Source organism: Bombus bifarius, unplaced genomic scaffold (genome assembly GCF_011952205.1).
Source record: "Bombus bifarius isolate JDL3187 unplaced genomic scaffold, Bbif_JDL3187 scf7180000007992, whole genome shotgun sequence".
In the NCBI taxonomy this organism is placed as follows: domain Eukaryota; kingdom Metazoa; phylum Arthropoda; class Insecta; order Hymenoptera; family Apidae; genus Bombus; species Bombus bifarius.
Window position 1 is genome coordinate 698,726 of NW_022884373.1, and position 24,570 is coordinate 723,295.

The 24,570-nt window shown below is 28.4% G+C and overlaps 5 protein-coding genes across 7 annotated transcripts in view; 3 read left to right on the top strand and 2 right to left on the bottom strand.

Moving 5' to 3' along the window:
• The first annotated feature begins 216 nt into the window (after positions 1-216).
• Positions 217-4,067, top strand: LOC117205650. Its single transcript, XM_033444284.1, has 3 exons — positions 217-3,529; positions 3,649-3,893; positions 3,953-4,067. The coding sequence occupies exons 1-3, from the start codon at positions 3,131-3,133 to the stop codon at positions 4,044-4,046; spliced, it is 738 nt and encodes a 245-aa protein (XP_033300175.1). The 5' UTR covers positions 217-3,130; the 3' UTR covers positions 4,047-4,067.
• On the bottom strand, positions 3,917-5,128 carry LOC117205647 (U3 small nucleolar ribonucleoprotein protein IMP3). The gene is made up of 4 exons (XM_033444280.1): positions 4,847-5,128; positions 4,447-4,761; positions 4,271-4,343; positions 3,917-4,185 (listed from the first exon to the last, which is right to left on the bottom strand). The coding sequence occupies exons 1-4, from the start codon at positions 5,020-5,022 to the stop codon at positions 4,162-4,164; spliced, it is 588 nt and encodes a 195-aa protein (XP_033300171.1). The 5' UTR covers positions 5,023-5,128; the 3' UTR covers positions 3,917-4,161.
• Positions 5,129-5,148: 20 nt separating this feature from the next.
• LOC117205649 (small integral membrane protein 8) lies at positions 5,149-5,726 on the top strand. The gene is made up of 2 exons (XM_033444283.1): positions 5,149-5,282; positions 5,395-5,726. The coding sequence occupies exons 1-2, from the start codon at positions 5,181-5,183 to the stop codon at positions 5,551-5,553; spliced, it is 261 nt and encodes an 86-aa protein (XP_033300174.1). The 5' UTR covers positions 5,149-5,180; the 3' UTR covers positions 5,554-5,726.
• A 676-nt stretch (positions 5,727-6,402) lies between these two features.
• Positions 6,403-9,895, bottom strand: LOC117205644 (aspartate aminotransferase, cytoplasmic). Its single transcript, XM_033444277.1, has 6 exons — positions 9,648-9,895; positions 9,026-9,316; positions 8,699-8,955; positions 8,326-8,603; positions 8,099-8,241; positions 6,403-8,012 (listed from the first exon to the last, which is right to left on the bottom strand). The coding sequence occupies exons 1-6, from the start codon at positions 9,757-9,759 to the stop codon at positions 7,846-7,848; spliced, it is 1,248 nt and encodes a 415-aa protein (XP_033300168.1). The 5' UTR covers positions 9,760-9,895; the 3' UTR covers positions 6,403-7,845.
• A 640-nt stretch (positions 9,896-10,535) lies between these two features.
• The window catches only part of LOC117205782 (protein draper), a 29,135-nt gene continuing 15,100 nt past the window's right edge, over positions 10,536-24,570 (top strand). For all 3 annotated transcript variants that reach the window (XM_033444508.1, XM_033444510.1, XM_033444511.1), the window contains exon 1: positions 10,536-10,677. The gene's annotated coding sequence lies outside the window, so the exon portion shown is untranslated. The remainder of the gene's footprint in view (positions 10,678-24,570) is intronic.

The following is a 24,570-nucleotide window of genomic DNA, read 5'->3' on the forward strand; positions in this document are numbered from 1 at the left end:
ATTCAGTAATATTTTTATGATTTCGATATGAAATATTCGAATATTCATCGTAGTAATGGAACTTGTTTTAATCATAAAATACTACAAAAAAAGTTTTAATGATATAATTCATAATGTCGCGCGTACAACTATTAAATATTAAATAGCTTAACAAAACACCCAATATTATAAAAATGAACGGCAGCGTATTTCATACTTTTTTATATAAAATTTTTCAAATTTTCATTTGACTATAAAAATCTTTAATATGGTTGTTATATTCAAAAATAGTTTACTAAAACAAAAATATACTTATGTGTAGAAAAATCTAAAAGAACGTATAGTCAGTAATAAATCTAAGATCACGCGTATCTTTATACGTGGAACTGTTTGCCAAAGGTGTTCAAGCATGCATAAAGATGGAAATAGTTTAACCCTTCGTTATTTGTATAATGTTGCATAAATTTATAAAAAATGTTCGCTTAATGATAATTTGTAGGTTACATTAAATATTACTTTTACAACAGAATTGTTTTATATTATAAAAAATATTAAATATATTTAGGATTGAATCTTTTTATGTGTAAAGTAATAAAGAATCTGGGTATATGACATTGTACAATTTTTATCGAGGGGTTAACAAAAAAATATAACTTCAATCGTAATTGAAAGTAGTATGTTATATTATTCATTTTTAACTATGTTTTAATTTGTTTTATGATTGTTTTTTTAATAGGATGGCGGTTGCTCGTTTTAATGAAGTAGGATTTGAAGTTTGTTATAAATTTCATAATATTGTTTTTGTAATACTATAAAATAGAAAAATGATTTCTATTATTTGGATCTAATTTATGTAAATGGAGGCACAGGATATAACAAAATTTATGTAAAATACTTTATTTAAAAACAGTTGTATCCAATATAAGTTACACGTGAAGATGTAAATAATTGTAAACTGTTAATTTTTATAATCAAACAGAACATTTATTTTCAACAAAATATATTAAAAACATGTAACTTATTTTTTATTATCTATAATTGATTTATCAAAATTCTATATTGTAAAATTCTTTCTATGTAAAAATGCTTAAAAGATACAAACATTAAATCTCAAAAGTAAATATTTTTTAAATATTTAGTTTTGTATATAAATACCAATTTCGTTCAATGAAAAATGTTATTAGCTTTTTACGTTATTGCTGTATATTTTTACTAGCCATTCTTTATATTGATAATTATTTCAAATATTGTCTAATATAATCATTTAGTTCTATCTCTTACTTATTTATATAGTGTAAACAAAATAATTATGATATACATTTTTTGTTCTATCCTTTAATTATAAAATGATATACAAATTGATAAATTAAACAAAAAGCAGGGATGCGTGTAGAAAGTGCTGTTTCAAATTTCAAATAATCATGAAAGAGATATTTTTCGATATCATGACGAATTTTGAAATTTGAAATTAACGAAATTTGAAATTATGAATATATTATTGTAGATTGAAAATTTCTGCCAATAAGGTATTCGGTACATTATAATAATATCATGTTAATGATGTGGAATAAATATAATTTTTAACAATATTGCATTAAATGGGTATATAAATGATTTTTATATAAATCTGTTTTATTTTACAATTTTGTAAAATATGCCGAATATCTTATTAAAATTAATTGATAGAATAGGATACGCCTAAAAATTTGTAAAAGTAAAATCAATAATAAGATTGTGAAAGTATAAGTGGTAAATGCGAGGAAAGTATAAAAATGTTAATTGGTACATGTAGCCAAAATTTATAACTGATACAATTAATTGAAAAGATATTATATATCTTATGATAAAAAAAGCAACGATAATTCTGTATGCGTTACTTCTATTAATGTAATATTTTCAAGTGTTTTATTTTATTTTTCTGTTTTCAAATATTATATTCGCGATGGAAACAAAAGTATGAAATCGAAAACATTGTTGAAACCTGATTCTGAAATTTTAATTTATGAAGGTATCAAATATTCATGAAAAGTGTATCATTCATCTTACGTACATTTATTCACATTTGCATATAAAGTTTTAAGTAATGGCAGTATGCAGCAATACATATTTATGGAAATGGAATGTATCCATAAAATGAAATTATGATACTGTATTGATATATTGGTGAAAATTTTGAACACATTGTAACCGCAGCACTTTTTGAGAAAATTTCAAAAAGAATTTTGTAAATAGTTGAAGGAAGAGGGAGAATACTTGGGGACCTGAGTCGACGCAACGCCCATTCTATTTCATAGTTATGTCACAGAAATATGTGAAAAGAAAAGTAATTCATTTATACTCCACATCTTTGCCATTTCATTATTAATTTGCATAGCATTGATTACTGATAATGAATAGCAATACATTAAAGTAAATAAGAAAAAGGTCTAATACAACAAAATTGAAATATAATTAACATGTAACTACCCTATCGAATATAACTGAGTTACTTTTTAGATAAAAAACTTCTCATATTTTATGATGTAACATGAATATGTAATATGGTAATGTGTCATAGAGACCAGCAATGACTGCCGATTTTAATGTAAATTAACATGTAACATGTATATCATATTGAAATACTAATTATTCATTGTAGGTATATGAATGAGTGGTTCTCCATAAACACGTGATCTTAGATTTTAAACAAGCAAAGTTATTAATTGTCAAATTATCGTATGGATTTTTTTCGTTTACTAACATCTCTTTTATTTGAAAAATTATGTAATTAATACCCATATTTTTACAAATAATACTTATTTAATCGATGATAAATAACAAACGCCAGTATAAGAGATGTTTTTAAACGGTATCTATCACTTAAAACGCGGTATATTATTTCTGTAAGTTCTGTATAATGAAATACGTGCGTTGTTCGTTGTTAAATCAAAGTTTTTTTATGGCATACTAGAACATAAACAGCCTGAACTTGAATAAAAATATGGATGTATTTGAAATTGAATAATTAAAAATTTCACAATTTATACCTTGTGATGCGATCAATATGATTTTTAATAAATCAATCTTTACTAAACGAATATATTATTATTACATAAAATTGCTTCCTTTTTAAACGTTTTCATTTCCGGTTCGATATGATTTGGGATCTAAAATGGAGAATTCTTTTAATATTATAGAAAACGAAAATGTTAACGAAAAATACTCTAGTTTTTGTTCTTCTTGCAATTCTCTCTTCCAATCTATATGTAGTATCGGAATACCATCTTTTCATGAATTAAATGATGAAAATAATATAATATCACAAATTGAAAAAGATGAAGACATTATAGAACATATCGATACGATAACTGAAGAAACTGGGAATGTAAATGAATATACGTCGGATATTAAAGAAAAAACTTTTGTTAAAAATAACAACAATCCTACTAAAAATTCGGTGATACCAATGGAACTGCATACATATAGAAAACAAGAAACTAACAATAATAATGACAACAAAACCGACTACTCTGTAACTAAAAAGATAAAATATATCGAATTATTACGTAAAGTAAATATAAATATTTATTATAGTTATAGTTATAAATATTTATTATAGTTAAATGTTTAAAATTAAAAAATAATTTAAACAATAACATAATTTCTAATAACGCAACATGCATTAATTAGGATTCTAAAAGAAAAGAGAATTATATTACCTTATCTGATGATAAAAATAAACCTTTCATATTGGCGAAAAATAATTTGGATGATAGATTTAATTGTGAAATGCCAAAAACAAAAATATTAAAACTTACAAAGAAAAATTCATCAATAAAATATGTATCATCTAGTAATGATGATTATATTATAAAAGATATTCTAGGTCATCGTAAAAAGATACTAAAAGCTATGAAATCAATATTATATCTTTGGTAAGTAATTAGTGATATACGAATATTTTCAAAGTTCTTAATTTATTATTTCTTTTTAGTAATTACATGGATACAATGCGTGAAGTTATATTTCAAAAAATTCATATGAAACAATCTCAAAAATGTCAGAAAGCAGTTCTTAAGGACAATTAAGTTCTATAGGTATTAATTAAATGATTTATTGAACATATAATTATTTTTTACGTATGAGAATTTTAATAGTAGTTATTAGAATTAAGAAATTTTGGTTTTAATATCTTTACTAGATTTATGCCATATCAAAATCATCTCTCTGTAACAGAACAATACATAAAGTAAATGAATATGTTAAATCTAAGTAAATATAAAATATTATAAAATATGGATTTATTACTTACAGCATCATTGTATTCCAATACATGTTTCTTAATAGCAGACGTATCTACCCAAGTAACAAAATCTTCTAAATTCCTAGAAAATAATATTTACAAGAATTATTGTCACATATGTCAATTATGGGCTGATTGCTTTATTTTGTTTATTTATATTATTAAAAAATATTTATATTTAATACCTTGTTACCAGAAATGCTGGATCTTTTACAACTTCTACGCCAACTCTAACATGACCCTGTTCTATTAATTGTGTTGCAATCTTTAAATTTTGACTCATTTTATTTCGTACCATAATAACTGGCAGTCGTCTTCTGCAAAACGAACTTGCACTCACGTTTTGTGTTAGTGACAAATCCCATTTTGTATTTATAAGTCCCATTATATATAACTTTTCCAACAATAATGCACTCTGCTCTATTCGAAATGGATGATCTGCATCAATTTCTTTAATTTTTTCCCCTAATTCACGAATTTCCCGTGATAGCTTATTATACCTGAAATAATTAAAAATTTATTATTTGTTTAACGTAAGAATATAGTACAATCGTTATTTAATTAGTAATGTAACAATGGACTTACTTCGTATAATCTTCCCTTTTTTGTATTTGATAACGTTTCAAAATCTTCACTTCATGTAGATTATTATCTGCTTCCCATGATATAAAATCAACCTTTTTCAGCAACTTCTGTTCGTGATATTTTAATTTTCGTACCATGATTATTGCGATCAAGCAATTGTTATAGCTACCACGCATAGGACATCACGAATACATTTTGTTTTTATAGAGAGGTTAGAAGTTCATATAAAAGGAGGCCAGATATATTCCCTTTTATTCAGTGATTAAAAAGGTTAGATGTATTAATTAAGAATTAAAACTGATATTTGTTAAGTTTTATGACATAATAATTAATAATGGATAAGAAAAATCATAAAGCAGAGCCTGGAGATGGCTTACGCTCCTTGAAGAGTACAATGTTATTTCGTGCAATTAATTACGAATTATATGTTAAGCCGGTAAGATTACTCCAAAAATTAAAAATATTAATGGAATTATAAAAACCAATATGACTAATTGAATATAAATATATATTGTAATAAAATTAGAATAATTAAATTTATTTTCCAGAATAAAATGATAATGATTTTTGGAGCTATTGCAATGTTTAGTTGTATAGGATATATGGCTTATATGCGACATAATTCTGATAATACAAATCATTATCCTGCAGTTACATCTGATGGGTCAATTAATTTAAAAAAAAAACCATCAAAGTGGACAATGTAATTTGCTACATTTTATATGAATTAATAACAATTATATGTTTAAAAATTTACATTAAATAAAATACACAATTATTATTTATATATATTTTATTTCAATACTAATTGCTAATTAGTTATTACTCCTTTTCTGTGTACATTTCAGTGATATGTAAACAAATGTACTTAACAATTTAATATCCCCTGTTAAAAGTAGTCTGCTGAAACATTTATATTTTTCAATTCTTATTATATTTAAAATTTAAAACTCATATAAATGTACATTAGTGTAATATTATTTGGTAGTATTTATAAGTTCGACAAAATTATATATTGTTTTTATAAAATATGAGTTGCTTTCTGTATTACATTTATTTTATATAAATACATACAAAATTAACTTTCTCATTGCATATTCAAGTTATTTTGGCAGTATATATAAGATAGTTCAAAATTTGAAATACAGTTAGGTATGCTACAATGAACAATTTGTATACATACAATTATGATGCTACAACGAATGCAGAAAAATATCATCTAGATATACATATTTCAAAATACTCTAGAAAGAATAGATGCTATGGAACAAAATCCTAAAATTAATTATGTTCATTCTACCATACCCCATTATAATTTGTACGAAAATTTAAGAGTTCTGAGTTTGGTTCAGATTCTTGAACAAGATGAGTTCGAAGCTTAAATTACATAACAATATGTACTAAAAATATATGTATGTATTTTTAAGTGTATATATATGTATATATTGATTTATATGTAAATATTACAAATGTATATAATTTTTTTTATTTGATTTATAAATATTAAATGCATTATGTATAATATATAGAAATTTTAGAAAATTTATTACATGCACTGAATTTTAAAAATCAAAATTTTTTAAAATACTTGGAAGTGAAATACAGAACATTATTATGATACACTAATTATATGCTTTATCGATTTCTGTTGAAATCTCTATTTTACAAGTTGTATAAGTTTTAGGATACTGGAAGCATTTAGTATACAAAAAATACATTCTACTTCTTATATAGCACAAGAGGTTATAGCATCTATATTAAACGGAAGTTATATACTTTTTCTACAGCATTTCTTTGTTTCTTATATTCATTTCTTATAGATATTTACTATAAGAATACAACTGATTTCAATTCTACATACAAAAAATATAGTGTTTCAATTTCCTTTTATAGAGCATGGAAAACCATAATAGAACAAGATAGTAAACAGGAACTAACTGTAATAATAGATTGCATTGAGTTTTAATAATTTCGGATATTAATTTCTGTAAATAAACCGCTTATTATTAAAATAACAGAAGCTCTGTTATTGTTATTTTTAGATTTTAAGTTTTTATCAGTCATCAATATTTTCGTTAATAAATTGTATTTATATATATTAATTTATTGTTAAAGATATGGTATGTACTGAATATAAGATACTATATAAAGATAATATCTTATAATGCATACTCGTTGATAGAAAAATTGTGTTTAAAAAATATCCTTGGAAATATGTAAGAAATATTTCCATTTTTATCTATAATAAGGATAATTACTTAGAATGTAAGGTAGTTTTAAAAATTTGGTCTCATTTACTAACAATATCACTGATATGATGTGTATATGTATATATAGTTCTGAAATTATTTACAAGATTATTGTTACATGTGATAATTTCAAACTTTGGTTTTCTATGTAGTGTATATGATTTGTAACCATCTCTTTAACAAGGGTTTTAAAAAACTCTTGTTCATATTAGTTAAAGAATAACATTATTTGAAAGCAGAGCTTATTAATGAGCTTTTTAATTATATGAAGATTGTAAAATGCATTAAAAAATCATTTATATCAAAATGAACTTCTATTGTAAATATTTCATATTTCCCTACAAACTATTAAGCTCAATGAAAATTATTTTAATAATAAGCGATTGCACTAACACATGTATTAAAATTTGGCAATTCATAATACTTTGTTGATACTTTGTACTTTCATAGACAAGGCGATTTCTAACAAAATGGTTCAATTTCTGTATGAAATAAAATTTACAATTTATAAATGTATAAACAATAAAGTTTTTTGAGACAGAGAAATTTTTGACTAAATAAACATTGTAATGAATCATATTAAGCGGTAAAATGATAACAAAAACGTAACAAAAGATGCCGATATAGTATATTTTTATAATTCCAATATAACTTCAATGCATATAAAATATTGCCATATTTTAACGATCTTCTCAATACTCCAATAACAATTTATACTTATTATGATACGATATCTAATCATCCAACCTTCTACTTGCATGAACAACTTTCCTTATTTTGTGGATACAGTAGAACAGTCTCATAAATCGCACTTGCCACATAATCTAAGTTAGATTCATTGAGTCCACATATATTTATTCTACCGCTTCGCAACATATAGATATGGTAATTATTAATTAAACACTCAACTTGTCTCTCTGAAATGATGATTAGTAAGAGTCATTAGTAAGATAATGATGAGATATAAAATAAATGTGACAAAATGGTTTCATTGAGTACTTACCTGTAAGACCTGTATAAGAAAACATCCCAATTTGTTGAGTAATATGTTCCCAATTACCTGGAGTTCCTTTCTGAACCAATCTTTGATACAAACTCATTCGCATTTCCTTTATTCTTTTGGACATTGTGAGAATATGATCTTTCCTGAAATATTTTGATATTTCAATTTAGAAATTTTAAACATGTATTGTAAAACGAATTAAATTAATTTTATCCTTTACACCATACCATTGTTTATAGAGGTCTGGATTCTGCAACACAGTTGCAACTATTCTTGCTCCATGATTAGGTGGATTACTATACATCCCTCGAACAATCAAAGTTAACTGAGACTTAACCTGGGCTAATTCTTTTGTATTAGACATAACAACTACCATATTTCCAACTCTTTCATTGTACAAGCCAAAATTTTTGGCAAAGCTTTGTGAACACATGAATTCTATTCCACGTTCTGCAAATAATCTTACTGCATATGCATCTTTATCTAAATCACCAGTTGCAAAACCCTACAATAAAATCTTTTTTAAAATTATTTCTTTTATATTACTCTTAAAATTATTCTATTCTAAAAATAGAGAATAATATACATTATTTATAATACCTGATAAGCAGTATCAAAAACTGGGAAAAGTTTTTTCTCTTTTATTACATCTCCTATCTTGGCCCATTGCTCAGGAGTTGGATCACATCCGGTAGGATTATGTGCACATGTATGGAGAATAATTACAGCATTTTCTGGAGCATCTCTAAGGTCTTTAAGCATACCTTCTATATCAACACTACGAGTTTCTGGATTCCAATATGTATATTCACATGCTTTTTTAAACCCTCCATTTACGAACACAAGTTTATGATTCTCTATATATGTAATATATGTTAAATAGAGTGAATGTTTATTTTATTTTTTGAAAAATTTGTTGACACTTACCCCAAGTCGGTTTACTATAATAAAAGGTATCATAGTGTAGAACATGACTTAAAAATTCAGCTATAATACGTAATCCTCCAGTACCAGATAATGTTTGAATGCCAAAAGCACGACCTTGTGCAATAATAGGAGAATCCACACCCAACAACATTCTTGTTGCTGCTTGGCTAAAAGCATCCAATCCCAAGACTGGAAGATATTCATGGTTTTGCAATTCATCTGCAGCTAATGATTTTTCCACTTTTCGAACAACTGGTAATACCCAAGGTTTTCCTTCAGATGTACGATAAGCTGTAAATATAAATTTATCATAATTTTCGAGAATTATTTCAAGTTATTTAATAATCTCGTATCATTGTTCATTGCTTAAATAACGATTAAATCTTATTACAACTATACATTCATATTTGTGAAATACGTTATGTAATCATCAGATATTCTGGAGGTCATCCAAAAGCAGATTCATTACAATATGAAAGAAATACAAAAACATTTCATCACAAAGGTTGACATTTCATAGATATTTCAAATGTTTGTTTTTTAAATTATTAAAAAAAATTTGTGTTATATTTACGTTTGCTCTCTACGATACCAAATATGAAATGAAATATATGCAACATACCTCCTATAGATAAATTCACTTTTTTTTCATAAGCATCTTCTATGAATGCTTTATGAAGCGCAAAAACTTCTATCGGAGGTCCTAATTTTAATCCACTGAATCTCGTATTCATCTTCGGAACGTTTAAATATCGGATGATCGGTTGTCTATGCAACGATGTAAAATGAACGTTAATCTGACTGTCAATTTATATGGAATAACAAACACATTTACAAATCTTTTGTAATCACTGTGTGTGGGCAACGTTATTTGATTTGTAATCTTAGATATTACGAATAATAGTAAATTTCAAAGATCCACGTTTAATGTTATAAAATATGACATAATACAACAACTGCATGAATTTCTGGCGCTAATGAATTTAAATTGACCTTGTACGTGATATTTAACAGATGTGATGTTTAACATGTATTCATACACGTCAGTTATATTTTATGTACAAATTTTATTTTCGAAATATAAGATAAATACTTTAAAATATATAAATAAATTATACATAGTCGTAATTATAAACTGTAGATATAAATAAAACAGAAAAAGTGTTTGATTATTCGTTGCTTAAAATATGCGAAACAACATTATGAATATTATGAATATTAAATTCTACATTTTCATATGAAAAAAATACACATTATTTACAAAATATCAAAGAGTAAGGTTATATCTGTTTTATAAAATAACTAAAATTGTATTTTAACAAGAAATTTTTTTACAAATTTCACTTAGATAAATGAAATTTTGGAATTTCTGTTTTATCGATTAATCATTTTTACCGTTATGAGCTTATTATTGCTGTAGAGGTCGCCAGTTTAACTGTACCACTATTTGAATGCATAGATGTATGTAGTTTGGTCGATGCACAAGAATGCAGCACAAGGCACAATTGGCAAGTAGCTTAGTTTAGTCGAAAGCTGAAGAGTGAGGTATATACATCGCGTGATAGTCGCTGTGCTAGTTAGTACGTTTTTTTCTGTTGCATTTTTTGTGTTCATGGCTGTATACTATCAAGCTACACAAAAACCATATCAGAGTAAGTAAAAACGTAAATTAAAAACATTTATCTTATTACAGCTTATCTTTCCGATTATAATTAAACATTTTAAAGGGATGCTGTGCGTTATCGTGATAGCACCGTATATACAACGTTTTCATGAAAACTGTTCTTTGCATTGATCATAATGTAATCTTTTAAAGTAGATGATATTGCTTAATTTAATCAGTTCTCAATCATTTAGTCACCGTCATAAAGATTGTTAATATATTGCATAGAAATAATGTGAGCTCTATATCGAACGATTAATATAGTTATTATTAACGAAGTAAATCTTGTAGTATCGTGATGTAACTGTATTTGTCGAAATGAACTCATAATCTGATTTTATTGTCAAATGGAACATTATATTTTTCTCTGTTATTCTCTTCTCTGATAATATTTAAGATAAACAAAAAATAATGTTTGTTGAGATATTTGACAAAATTTCTCTGTTGTCAAATTCGGCTAAATTTGGAATATTGGATCAACAGGTTTTACTTATTCTCTTTCGTTGCTTCATCTCAACATAAGCAGGTCAAACATGAAATGAAATGTGAAAAGAGAGCAGATGAGGCGCTGAAATGTATAACTTTTGATAAATTGACGGTCATCTTGGAATTAGTATTTTGTGGTCTATATTTAACTTTTTCACGGATGTAGTTTTGAAATTTTTAAATATTTGCAGGAAGACAGAAAAAGCTATATATTTCTACTGTCTTTCCACGCTCGACTTTATATTTGACCTCCTTATGTTAAGATGAAACGAGAAAAGTTTATTTTAGTAAAATGAATTAATTTTTGTTTATGTTATGTATTGCAATAAATATTAAAATTAAGGATAGTAGGTGCTGTTAACATATAATAAAATTTAATTGTTTTGTTCTCCACGATTATACATGCATATGTATGTATATAGCAACACGCTCCAGAAACAGGAATATATCTTCACATTGCATAAGCGTAATGTTAATTGGTGGGAAAAATAATTCCCATGAAAGTGTTAATGGCAGCTTCGATGCTATATGTCTTTAATATGTATTTGAATTATGATTCAATCTGTCGATAACGACTTGTATCGAACGTTTTATTGATACACGTCATTGATACATTGATTAGTTAGACATATTCATTAGCAGAACGACATTATAATAAAAGGTGGCAAAGGTCCAAAAACATTTACATCAATCGATCGTAATTGAGCGATCATAATCAAATATATTTCAAAATTTCGAATTTAGGATATTGCACGTTCTTTTGGCATCATATTCTGGTAAACATGCGTTCGCGTTAAATCATCTTTAACTCTGGGGTTTTTTATATTAAAACCTGCACAACAGAATTTTGCTGTATATTTTCAATGAGTCAAAGGTAAGGTATTGCTCTTGAAAATATGTAATTAGAAATACATTGTGAAAAATACATTGTAAACATTTTCTCATATGAAGTAAATAAATATCCTATGACATTGTTAAGTCACAAAATATAAAAGAAGTATAGGAAAAGATTATATCATTAATAGTGCTTAGTACATTTATTACCAGATGGCATGACATTTCTCATAGCGTCTTTTCTAGCTTTTGATTTCCAGATATAGATCATTAGTTTATTTATGGTAAAGTACTATATTTGGTAGAGTTAAAATACATTGCAACAGGAGCATTCTGTTTCTCGGAGAAAGAACAATCCTTTCGTTATTAGCAAAGCATAGTATTAGTTATATAAGACATACATATATGAGAATGTTCTTGACATATAGAATATGGTTTAGTATATGACCATATTCGGCACATGAATTGTACGCAAATTCTTGGAATTAAGATTACAAAGGATCTTAATTAATGATTGAACAATTTATTTAACTATATGTAACATTTATTTTAATAAGATGCAATTTAGTGTACTAATTGTTTTTTTGTATGCTATTCATAAATTATATATTTAACATATACATATACATTCAATATAATTTTACTTTTATTAACTTTCATGTAGTCAAATACGTGTATGTAAATGTAATAAATGTATGTATATATTATATATATAGCGTATCCCACTTTAGCATTTTAAATAGACCATTATATTTTTAAATGGAGGGAACCATAACATAACAATAACATGTATTACTGTTACTGTCTTTTGAATTGATAGGCCCAGAAATTAATTGGGGTAGTATACGTATTACTGTAGTATCAAGAGAAAGCGAAAGACTTCATTTCCGGAAAATGGTGCGAGCCTTGATGACAGGAAACGTGAAGAGAGAAGAAACATTTTGTCCGTATGGCTTTAGTTGAGAGCATCGTGCAATGAAAGCAGCTTTCGTATTGGTGGTTGCTTACGTGCGTACAATAAGGACCGGTCGCGATAACATACTCTTGTATAGGTTGCTCCAAAATTATCGACACATGTGTTTCATTGTTTAATATAGTTTAGGAAAGTCGAACAGAATATAGTATGGGGATTATAGCAACACATATAGGGTTCATGAGGAACGCACGAAAGCATCTTAATAAATTAAATTAGCTAATTTATAATTGGAAAATTTCCTGTGACAGAAATAGAGTACATACATAGTATAGTGTTTCAAAGCTATAATATTATTTCATTAAAAGATATAATTTTTATGAAAACTATTTATATGTCATTATTAATATAAATCTTACTGATTCAAATAACGTTTTGTTGTGCCAACATATTTTGTTCTAACTTCACCTTTGCCTCGACAAAGAGACTTTTAATGCTTTAGGAAAATCTTCAACATGAAATTGAAAATTTCAATTGAAATTTTGTCATAGTTTCTTGAAAATTAAGAGATTTTTTGATGATAGAGAAAATACAATTATATGGAGAATGATTGAAAGAAAAAAAAGAGTAAAGAACGAAACAATGTTGAGGAGTTATGCAATTAATTGGAATCAACATTTTCAGCATATGTATTGCCTTCGTCAAATATTTGTAATCAGCATCAGCGTTCTAAATGTGTAATTTGATTCTACTGGCTTGCATCGATTTCTTTGCAACCTGTTGCACTAATGATCGCGGAGGAATTTTGTGAAACTTGTTAAGTCTTGCGTGAATGGAAGAATGTTATAGAACGTATTGAGAGATATGCATATATATATATATATATATATATATATATATGTTTTCTACGGTTAGGTTAGGCCGTTACTGAAAGTAAATAGAGATGTAAAAGATAAGTTATATTAGATTTGTTTTGTTTTAGAGCATTAAGAATCAATTCTTTGTTTAGTACATATTACATACTTTCAATTTGTTTTAGGTTAAAAGAAATTTCCTTCAATATGTTTCTATTTGATAGAAATTAGAAAATTCTAAATGCAATTTAAGATGAGCGATAGATGATTAAACGGAGAATCAATTAATTTCATCTAGCGGATAATTTAATTTGTCGGATCGTTAATTCCTTTATTCGTGACTCGCTTTCTGTTAGTTGCAAAATTTATTGCAGTACCAGATACGATATGGCGTATTTGATAAACGCATACTAGATTTTCTTGACTGCGCTTGAAATTTAAAGTAACAGGAAATTTTATATTCTGAAGATACTAACTGGGTTTAACTGATTCAGCGTGGACCGTGTAGTATCATGTTCCGATAATTTAGCAAATGAGATCACAATGTAAAATAAATGAAACAGAAGACATAAAGCTCGAGTATAGAGAAAAATTCTATTTTTAAATATTTTCAACGAAATCAAGATTAATTCGAATAATTTGTTTATCGACCGATCCCTTTGTTTAGAAAATGATCCCTAACATAATTTTAATACTTAAAAGTAATTATCCTTCAAAAATCGATTAATTATAAATATCGTTAGTATTTAATTTAGTAGTATTTAACAAAAACTCGATCTTTTTTATCTTAAGAAAAGAAGCACAAAAGAAAAAAAGCGAAATGACTATTATTCTACAAAAATAAAAAAATTGAATATATGATTTGCGAAGTGAATAACTTTTATTGTTTGGTATAAACAATATCGAAATATAATACGATAAAAATTATTTCTTGTTCCGAGTTAAATTAATAGAAATAATTAATAGAAATCTCAAAGTTACTTCCATTTTATTTTATTTTAATTAGATTGTAAGTTTTGCGTCTCTCATTGTAGCAATGGTAGTTGAGACGAGTTTGATGAACGGTAATGAAGGTTATTGAAGGCCAAAGAAGGTCACAAAGCCTTCTGGTAACAAAAGCTTATTTCAATTAATGAAATTCATTAATTAAGACGCATTAATTAGATTAATAATCATAATTATGATTATGCAGATAATATTGTTAATAGATAAAGTGATTAATACATACTATGTCTTAATCAAAAGTCAATTTGGTTAACCATTTTCTTATCTTTTATGAAAGATATGTAAAAATATCTGTTATTATATCACACAAGATATTCTCTTACACCCTTTTTTTCTGTGTAAGGCATGTTCGTCTGTAATTTATCTGATTTAAAGTTTCATCGTCATTGCTTTTATGAATACATTTTTTATTAATTGTTATTTATTAAAAAAATATTTTTACACTTCTAAAATCATGACGGAATTTATTATACTATTAATTAATTTATCAAATACATTTATATAAGTATTTTTACTTATAGATATTTATATTGATTTTTTTCTACTTCGTTTATAATTTGCAAGGATGATGCTTCATGAAATTGTTCTATATTATTAAATTATGCAGTCTAGAACGTTGTTTACAAAATTAATTAGTAATAAAAATAATTTTGGAACTTTAGGATTACCCCTTGAATGAATCAAATTTAAAAAGGAAAAAAGGGATCGTGGAAAGTAAAATCATTTGATTAATCTATCTCATACCAAAGGAAAAGAATACTATTTTCTTCATAATAGTATTCCAACAATAAATCTATTAATCCAATTTGACAGAAACATACGCATCAATTTATCAGAACTATATCTTTCTCTTCCTCGTCCTTTTTGCATATTAATCCTCCTTGAGTCATAAACAATTCCGCCTCTTTGTCCCGTTCAATTATTTGTTCTTCACGTTCGAGCCTTCTTCTAGTACGGTTCCTCGAACAATGAGTTTCTGTTCAGAGACACATCGTTGTGGTCATTGTTCGAGGATAATCGCAAAAGCAAAGGTGACTCTCCTCGTTCATCGATAAAAGAATGCATGAGAAAGAATAAAAGGTTCGAGGACAGACGGACGCGACGATTTTGATGGAATACCAAAGTCTCAGTTCGATTCTTTTTGTGATTGTTCCTCTTGTGGTTTCGTCTACTTCCGGTCGTATTTTATTGGAAGATCAGCGTTCCTGTCGTTCAAACTTGTTGTGGAACTTCATTGGTCCTTTAATAAGTATTTCGCAGATGAAAGTACAGAAGATTATTGATGAATGTTTGTTTCGAAGATTTATGAAGGTTTGTGATGATTTATAAAGATCGAAGTTACGAGAATGTGGTCAAAATTACGTGGCAGAAGTTATATAAATCGCGGATTCATAAAACTTGATGGAATGTATTGTAACAGATAATTGCGTGTACCGTGGTTAGTGGAAATTAATATATAGATATAATATGGCTATCGGCTTTGGTGGCTTTCGTGATGATTGAAGTGTAATTAGTAACTTGGGTTTGTGGTTTAGCAAGTGCGTAAATATTCTTCTTTGAATCTTTTACTATGACGATTTACCTCGTTTCTGTAGTAAAAATTATTAAGCTGTTTGTTCTTATTATAGTAATATGTAAATTAAATTTAGAGCCTCAAGTTTTTAAATTTTCATTTTTAGGATCCAAGTTGTTAGGAACTTTGGTTCTGAGATGTTTTCTAGCCCTTAGATTTTCACGTTTTAAGTTCCTTTCAGAGTAAGAGTTCCAGATCTCAGCTTTTAAATTTTTTATTCTAGCCCTTAGATTTTAAAGCCTTAGTTCTAGATTCTACCTTTTCGGTTCCACATTTCACTGCTTCGACCCTATATCCTGAATATTAGGTTCCAAATCTTTAATTTTACCTTTAGGTTTCAAAATTTACGATTTTTAAATCGTAGATTCCACTTTTTAAGATTCATCTCCTCTGCCTTACAAAGCAAACAACTAGATTTCTTTATTATTTGTAAATTGTAGTTCCCAAGCTTAAAGTTCTAAATAAGCCGTAGCTTTTAAAAGTTCTATGTTCTAGATTCTCTGTTCTACATTTTGCTTTTCACATATCAGATTTCAGGTCCTAGGTTTTAGATTTTAGGACTTAAAACCTATAATTGTTATGTCCCAGTTTTTAAATTTTAGATTTTACGTTTTCAGGCTTAAAATTTAGGTAAGTTAAAATGGTAGGTTTTGTATTATAAATCGTTTTCAACATCAAAATTTATGCAGATATAACACGCTACTACTAGTCACAAACACTTTTTATCCAGGGTTAATCAATGGTTATTATTAAACATATGTTCGTCCTATGCGCAAAGCAAATATCTGGGTCGTGTAGCGAACATTTTGCGTTCCATATACACGGTATAGCTCCAGCGAAAACATTTCTAAGTTCGTGCAATACAAGGTTCCTCTGTGTTCTTCAAGCATAACGCTTAATAAAAATTCTCTATGACATTCTTTGTTCTTCATTCCCTAAATAAATTCTCAACCTCTCTCCAATTCCAATAAACTCATTCTTTAAATAATCTGTCGTTAAACTCTATTTACAATGTAACAGCACAAAATACATTTATAATATTTGTTAATAAAATGGAAAAAATTATTGACGAAAAACTTTTGGCAAGTTAAAAATTATTTCGTATTTTTCACGGCAAATTTTTCTTATTCTTGTAAAAAGATATACAAAATGTTCGTGACATTTTTTAACGAGATAAGAAATATCATTTAATGAAAAAAGCTTTAGCAATTTAAAAGTTATTTCATAACATTTTTAGCGAATTATGTTTGTGATAAGATCTTTAGTAAACAAATTTTTCTAATTAACGCTATACATCTTCTAAACGGAGAACATTCGATCGTTTTCTTCGCTGCAAGAATTCGCATAAACAAGGACAAGATCGTTTTCTTTGGCAAGATGCAGCATTTCTCGTGAGTTAGTGGTCGCGTGAACTGCAAAGATATAGTGAATGAATCGATACAGAACTGCGGCTGGCTGTTGCCGCAATTGATATGCTCCATAAAACTCACACAGTCGTAGCGCTCGGTGGTCAAGGATTTTTGCTGTAGCAGTATGAAAAAAAATAAATTGTATCGGATATTGAGTAAGAAAATGGAGGAATAATTAAAATAATCTTGCACCAGTAACTTGTTCTTGCCATTATCAAATCCAATATACAAATTGAAAAAAAAAATGTTTTCTCCTGTTTATTTTGCTTTCGTTGGATACATTAATTAATTTTTTTATGGAAATTAATTAATTGAGATGGAAGGAAAAGTTAAAGTTAACAATTATCTGGATGATTAATGGTTTTCTCATTAATTTACTAATGAGGATGGGAATATAGATAAATTTACCAATTAGAATTTCTTTTATGGATGGTATTACATTCATTTTGTTCTCTGGTGATAATATTATCAGAAATAGTTTTGATATACTAATGGGCATTTATAGCAGGCATTCAAAACAGTTCTTCCTCCTACTATCTTCTACGTATCGCATTGCATTTATTTAAAAATATATCCTAATGCAACCAAGTTATTTTCACTTTTATTAATTTCTAATGGGTATCATTGGCTCGTAGACAATCTTCAATTCGGATTACGTTACTTTATCTTAATTTGCATTCTGCAGAATGCATTACGCAAAATTAAAACACATTTCTACAGAATCCTAATATTCTAATCCTTTGGAGCCTCCTATTCAATTAGCAGAAGAATCTACATCCAAAGTCTGCATCTCACAATGGGTTCATCATTGAACAATGCAGAGTTCATAATCTTCACTATTCTTTTCCGCTTTCAAAACACGATTAATAGCTGCGATAGATATAAAAATCTACACTTGAAACTCTCATAAGCAATTGAGGAAAGAAAATACAAGAGTTTTATTAACTTACTATCCTTTAAAAACCTTACTACCATATCACTATCATTTAAAAACGTATTCGAGGTGCATGCCCATTTGAAATGGAAATCAAAACTCGCACACCGGATAATCACCAAGCGAGCTGCACGATTTTTCTTACATAATCGGACCACGGTGAGGTAGATAGAAGTGAAAGCTCACACTGACTATACAACTGGACAGGGCAGGTCTATCATTTTTTCTCCATTTCGATAGTGTCGTTCCTTTGTTAGATAATCGGCGAACGAATTACGTGCACGCGAAAAGTAGCAGGTTCGTAAACGTTGCCTGTCGCAGTACTATGACACGCTGATGTCATGCAGAACTTCTGACCCTCGTGGCAATGTAAAATTATAAAATAGTCCGTAAGTGGAAGTTTAAGCGGCAATCTCTTGACTTATCGCTAGTCTTTTTTTGAAGACTACGGCACTCCATTGTTTGAAAGTGAGATTGGAATTTGGAAGACACTTTGTGTAACGTTTTTACGTCTTTGGCGAAGAAGAATTTCTTCTCTGACTAATAGATCGCGGGTTCTTATGCATATTTAGCATTTATTATAATGTTTGGTAGGTGAAACAAATGACTGCTTAGATCCTATTCTTTTACATAAATTTCTTCCTTTTCCCCTAATTGCTTTCTAAATGCTTAGTACTATATTTATTAATCTAGTCTAATATAATTAATCTAATATATTCATTAATATCATAAATTCTAAAAAGCTTCTTTATAAAAGTATGAATTTGAGCAAATAATCGCAGTCTAAGTATTTGGAAACTTACCATAGGGAAGTTTTATGTTCGTATGTTATGTGTTATATGAAACATTTTGAAATTTTATTATATAACACTTATGATGTATTCGTAAATGGAGTCTACAAGTGTTCTAATATTTTCCTGAGCCTATGTACGCGTTCTACAAATCTGTCTGTTAACGTGTCGTAAATTCGTGACTAGCCAGAATGTTGTGCGGCTCGATTTTTATGAAGCATTTCCTGTCCTCTAATGAGCAGCGTCGAGAGCTGACTTCCTCGTTTTCAGTTGCCAAACTCTATCAAATGTTTACTTCTATGTAATTCGAATAAAAAGAAAGACAAGGAAAAAGAAAATATTGTATATAGTATTATACAAATATCACTGGTTACTATTATTAATTATAGTTAACTTCTTTTTCACTTTTGTTATATCTTTTATTAGATTATAGTTTATCACAGTTGTACTAATATATTATTACTGTTATCAATTGTTTTTAGTCACTATTTCCATCGTTAGATTGTGAATGTTTATGTAAATTAAAAAAGTAACTTAGATGGTATCGTTGGATAGACAACCGTATAGAAAATATAAATTAGTTTATGTTAGACTTTTGTTAGCTTACTTAATTCTGTGGAATTTTCATCTATACTCTGTATCTTATACGATTAATGTTATCGGTGAATGAGATACATAAAAGCGTTTATGGAATAATCGATAGAGGAAATTGAATTGAAAATAATTCTGTCGGGAAACATTAACAATGAATGTAGCAGTTATCTAATCTTTATTTTTATTTGTAGTAGACCTCAGTTATAAGCAGCGTGCTACGATATTTTGGTTATATCTCACCCACAGACACGGACAACCGTGATTAGATTAAGGATCCTGTGGTGTAAAAATTCAAAGTTCATTGATCGAAGAAATGCATACATATTTTTTCTAATTTTTCCACATACGTACGTACAATAATAATTTTTTTACATGTAATTCTCATCTATTTGTTACTCATTAGAAGATAACATTATATGAATATTTTTATTTCGATTATAATCTACACACACACATATATATATCTAAAGTAAAAGATCGTCGATATTTTACTCCTTTTTAATCAGTAATGTAAGTGTTTATTTCTTTAGTCACTTATTTATTTACGATTAATTTGTTTGTTTGTAGAAAGCCTTGTACTCCTTCTAGGAATTGAATAAATGCTGGTAATTTACAAATCACCACTTTCTCTGTATCTTATATAAAGTACAAGTTACCCATTTGATATGCAACTGACATTTAGTCAACAGATACAATAAGATCAGACTTACTAAATAACATAATAAATCTTAGTGTAGTTTGATCCCTAACTTTATTTATTCTATAATGCATCACAACTAAACGAAAATTTAGAGAGAATTTATCATACAGTGTTCGTAGTGTGTTATTCGTATTTTCTAATTCTTGCAAAAACACGAAACATGATTACTTCTTGTTCTAAAATAATTATAAAATATATTATAAAATACATTTTGATTTAATCAAACATAAACAGAAGTTTGAAGTCTAAATTGTTAGAGCTAGTACACGTGTACTCAACAGATATTCAAAATCGAGGAAATGAATTTTAATTTCAAAAAATACATTGGATGGTTAACAAAAACTTACATTAAAAAGATGGAAACTAATTGCATCTTTCCGGTCCATCGTCACATGATTATCATACCATTCAACTTTTTCTCCTACAGTTTTTTTTTCTATCTTTTATCAACTTCGAGATATGACTCGGCCCAATTGCGTAACGTACTCTGTATATCAAATCTACTCCATAATCATCAAGCCACGATGACAACATGCAAACTACTTCACAGAAACAATTAAGTTTTCGATGAAGACAGAACTAAACGTTTCGTCCATTTGTGGTTTCGTCTTTTGTTTTAAAACTGTGATCATTAGAAGAAACAATCGCGTTCATACGACGCTCGATGATGCACATCCCGCGTAGACAAATGATAACTCTGACGCGTTTTATCTGGGGCTCGCAACACATCCTGTGACTCACAATTCGTACTTACACGTATATACCAGTCGTTACGACCCTGAAACTCTTCTTTCGTTTCTTTTTTATTCCCTTTTCTCTTTCTTTTCGCTTTTTTTTGTCCGCCCTATAAACGAATTAACTCCCTTTTATGGTAGAAGGGTCGAACCCTCTTTTTCACGCGTTCTGCCCGCAGTTTGCCTGTACTGTTAGACTCGTTACGGGTCCCGTTTCTGTACAGGCCGTGCTCGTTTTCATAGTTTAATGGGATTATTTGTACGTTCGATCGTGGGACGCGTCGGCGGACGCGACGACGTTCCTGGTAAATGATATTCAATTATCTTCTGCTGGTTGGTCCTTTTCTTTGGATTTTATTTGGAAGTCCAAGTTACGAAAAGTATGTTTTAACAATTTAAAAGAAATTATTTATCCTTTGGTGATTGTTTGACATTCTCTTTTTCCCTTTTCTAACAGGAAAGAGGGACTTACTTTTTCATATAATAAAATATATACACAGGGTGGTTGGTAACTGGTGGTACAAGCGGAAAGGGGGTGATTCTACGCGAAAAAAGAAGTCGAAAATATAGAATAAAAATTTTTTTTTTTAATTTTTCCATCGAGACAACGATCTACAGTGAGATCCGTTATAACGAGACGCGATAAAGTGCACGCGTACCGAGCGAACATTCAAAGTCGATTTTCTCGAAAACAAAGCCTCGAACGAAAAATTTTTATTCTATATTTTCGACTTCTTTTTTCGCGTAGAATCACCCCCTTTCCGTTTGTACCACCAGTTACCAACCAAGTCGTTGTTAAGTACACCGTAACATATTTTATTGCATTGTATAAAGGTATAAAGAAATTTTAGTTGCTTAAAGATAATGTGGAAAAGGTATCAGATATGAGAATTATTATCAAAGGATAATGCTTATGATAAAAGATAAAATTATACCGATAATCTTTGCAGGCTATGATATTAGAGAAATTAACTACTAGTAATCGATTATAAGAAATTAGTTACAATTATTTATTTCGCTAATATATTAATATTTCTTAAATTAATTACGCTCTACTTAAATAGGCATAAAAAAGAAATCTATGTCATAATTTAAAGAATCACAATTAATTATTCCCTTTCTCTCTAATATATTAAAAAATACGGACTTTCTTTATGCAATATTAAGGTCTGGTTTAGTAGCCCAATGTTACAAAAGATTTACATAAAGTTTTGAATTAAATAATTTGATAACAGTAATTGGATTAGCTGTCGCGCAAGTTAATTATAAATACGACGTAATTGACGTGAAGAATGTAACCATCACTCGGTGACCAACTTACTCGTAAACTGCAAAGTCTCTCCATTCACTGCTGAGAATTATACAATCTTCAGCTATGTTCCCGCGGATACAATGAATAATATCGTGTCAGTAAGTTCCTCGCTGTTCCTCGAAGCAAAAGTTTTCTCAGACTTCGTTAATACCAAGATTCCCTTAAAAAGATTTACAAGATCGTATTAACAGGCTGCAGTAATTAAAAGACTCGCGTTTCTAGACAGTTTAAGTGATGGGCTACTTAAGCAAGGAAACACTGATTTCTAGAGTGCCTGATTTGCTAAACTATGTACCTTAATCTAAATCCAAATATTCTGAGTTATAACTGTTAAAAAAATTTCTACTTTTGTCAATTCTGAAGACCATTAAGTTTCTAACTTTTCAATTCTTGAGGCTTTAAATTCCCAATTTTCCAACGTTCAATTTTTCTTGCATATTTATTTCAATCTTATATAAATTACTATTTCTGTATCCACTTAGCAAGTAATTAAAAGAAAGTGAAACGTTGGCCCAGAAACGAATAAATATTTCTATAGAATATCTTATCAATCTTAAATTAACACTTTCACATATAAAAATGCGGAACTTTTATAACAGTTTCCCATCATCACGTTGAGAAACAGCGTATGGGCAAAAATGTTCTTTATTAAATAATTCATCTCCTGACCTTGCTTCGGGCTGACTGATTAATTAATTGATTACGCAAATAGACGAGTCACGTCTGACTCGTATCTGTTTCTAGCAAAATGGCATTACCGTAACTTCTAACGAATCATTTCCATACATCGGTATTTGGAACATTTAAATCATATTAAAACTGTATTTAGGAAAATCTATTGATCAAAGATATCGACGTACAATAATACATTGAAATTCAAGATCTTTATTACATTGAAATGTAACCAGGCATAAAAGTTAAACTTACTGTTTTACAAAGGATATCGTGTACGTGAGTGATCGAATACGTGACCAGGATAAGTTCCATGTATGAATACCTTTGCGAGATATATACTGATTACTGTTGTACGTAAAACAAATACCGATTCAAGTTTAATTTAAGTATAATTTACAACTTGCTGAAACTTGCATTACTTGCTGCGAAACACGTTTCATTTGTTATATTATTAAACAAAAATCTGTAGAATCCTTCGCATTTAAAATGTTCGTACTCTTACAGCTTTAAAATTGTCGGATTTCCAATTTTCGAAATTTCCGACTTCGAATTTTGGAGGGTTCAGATTTACGTAATTCCAAAATGTCCAGTTTCCGAGTTTTGAAGCGTGCATGTCTCTGAATTTTCAAAGTTTGTAATCTTCCCATTTTTAAGCCTTCTAATTTCCAATTTTTCAACTTTGAAGCTTTCGAATATCGGAATCTTCCCATTTTTAAGCCTTCCAATTTCCAATTTTTCAACTTTTAGTTACTTTCGAGTATCGGAATTTTCAAAATTACCAATTTTCCAATTCCGAACCTACTACGCGGTTTCGAATCTATTTTTCAGAAGATAACAGAGATATTGGGTAGATTACTTATCGGTGCATACTACAGAAGGATAGCTTCTAGGATCTGGCAATGGAAAAGTTTGGAATGTAAGAGCTTGCTCAATGTATCGTTCACACATGCGTACGTACAAGCATTCATTCAGGTGTACGATGAACGCTCGTCGCATTCTTTCAATCGGCCCTTTCGATCGAAGCTTCGGTATGCACTACGTTTCTACAGGTGCACGACGTGCATGTCA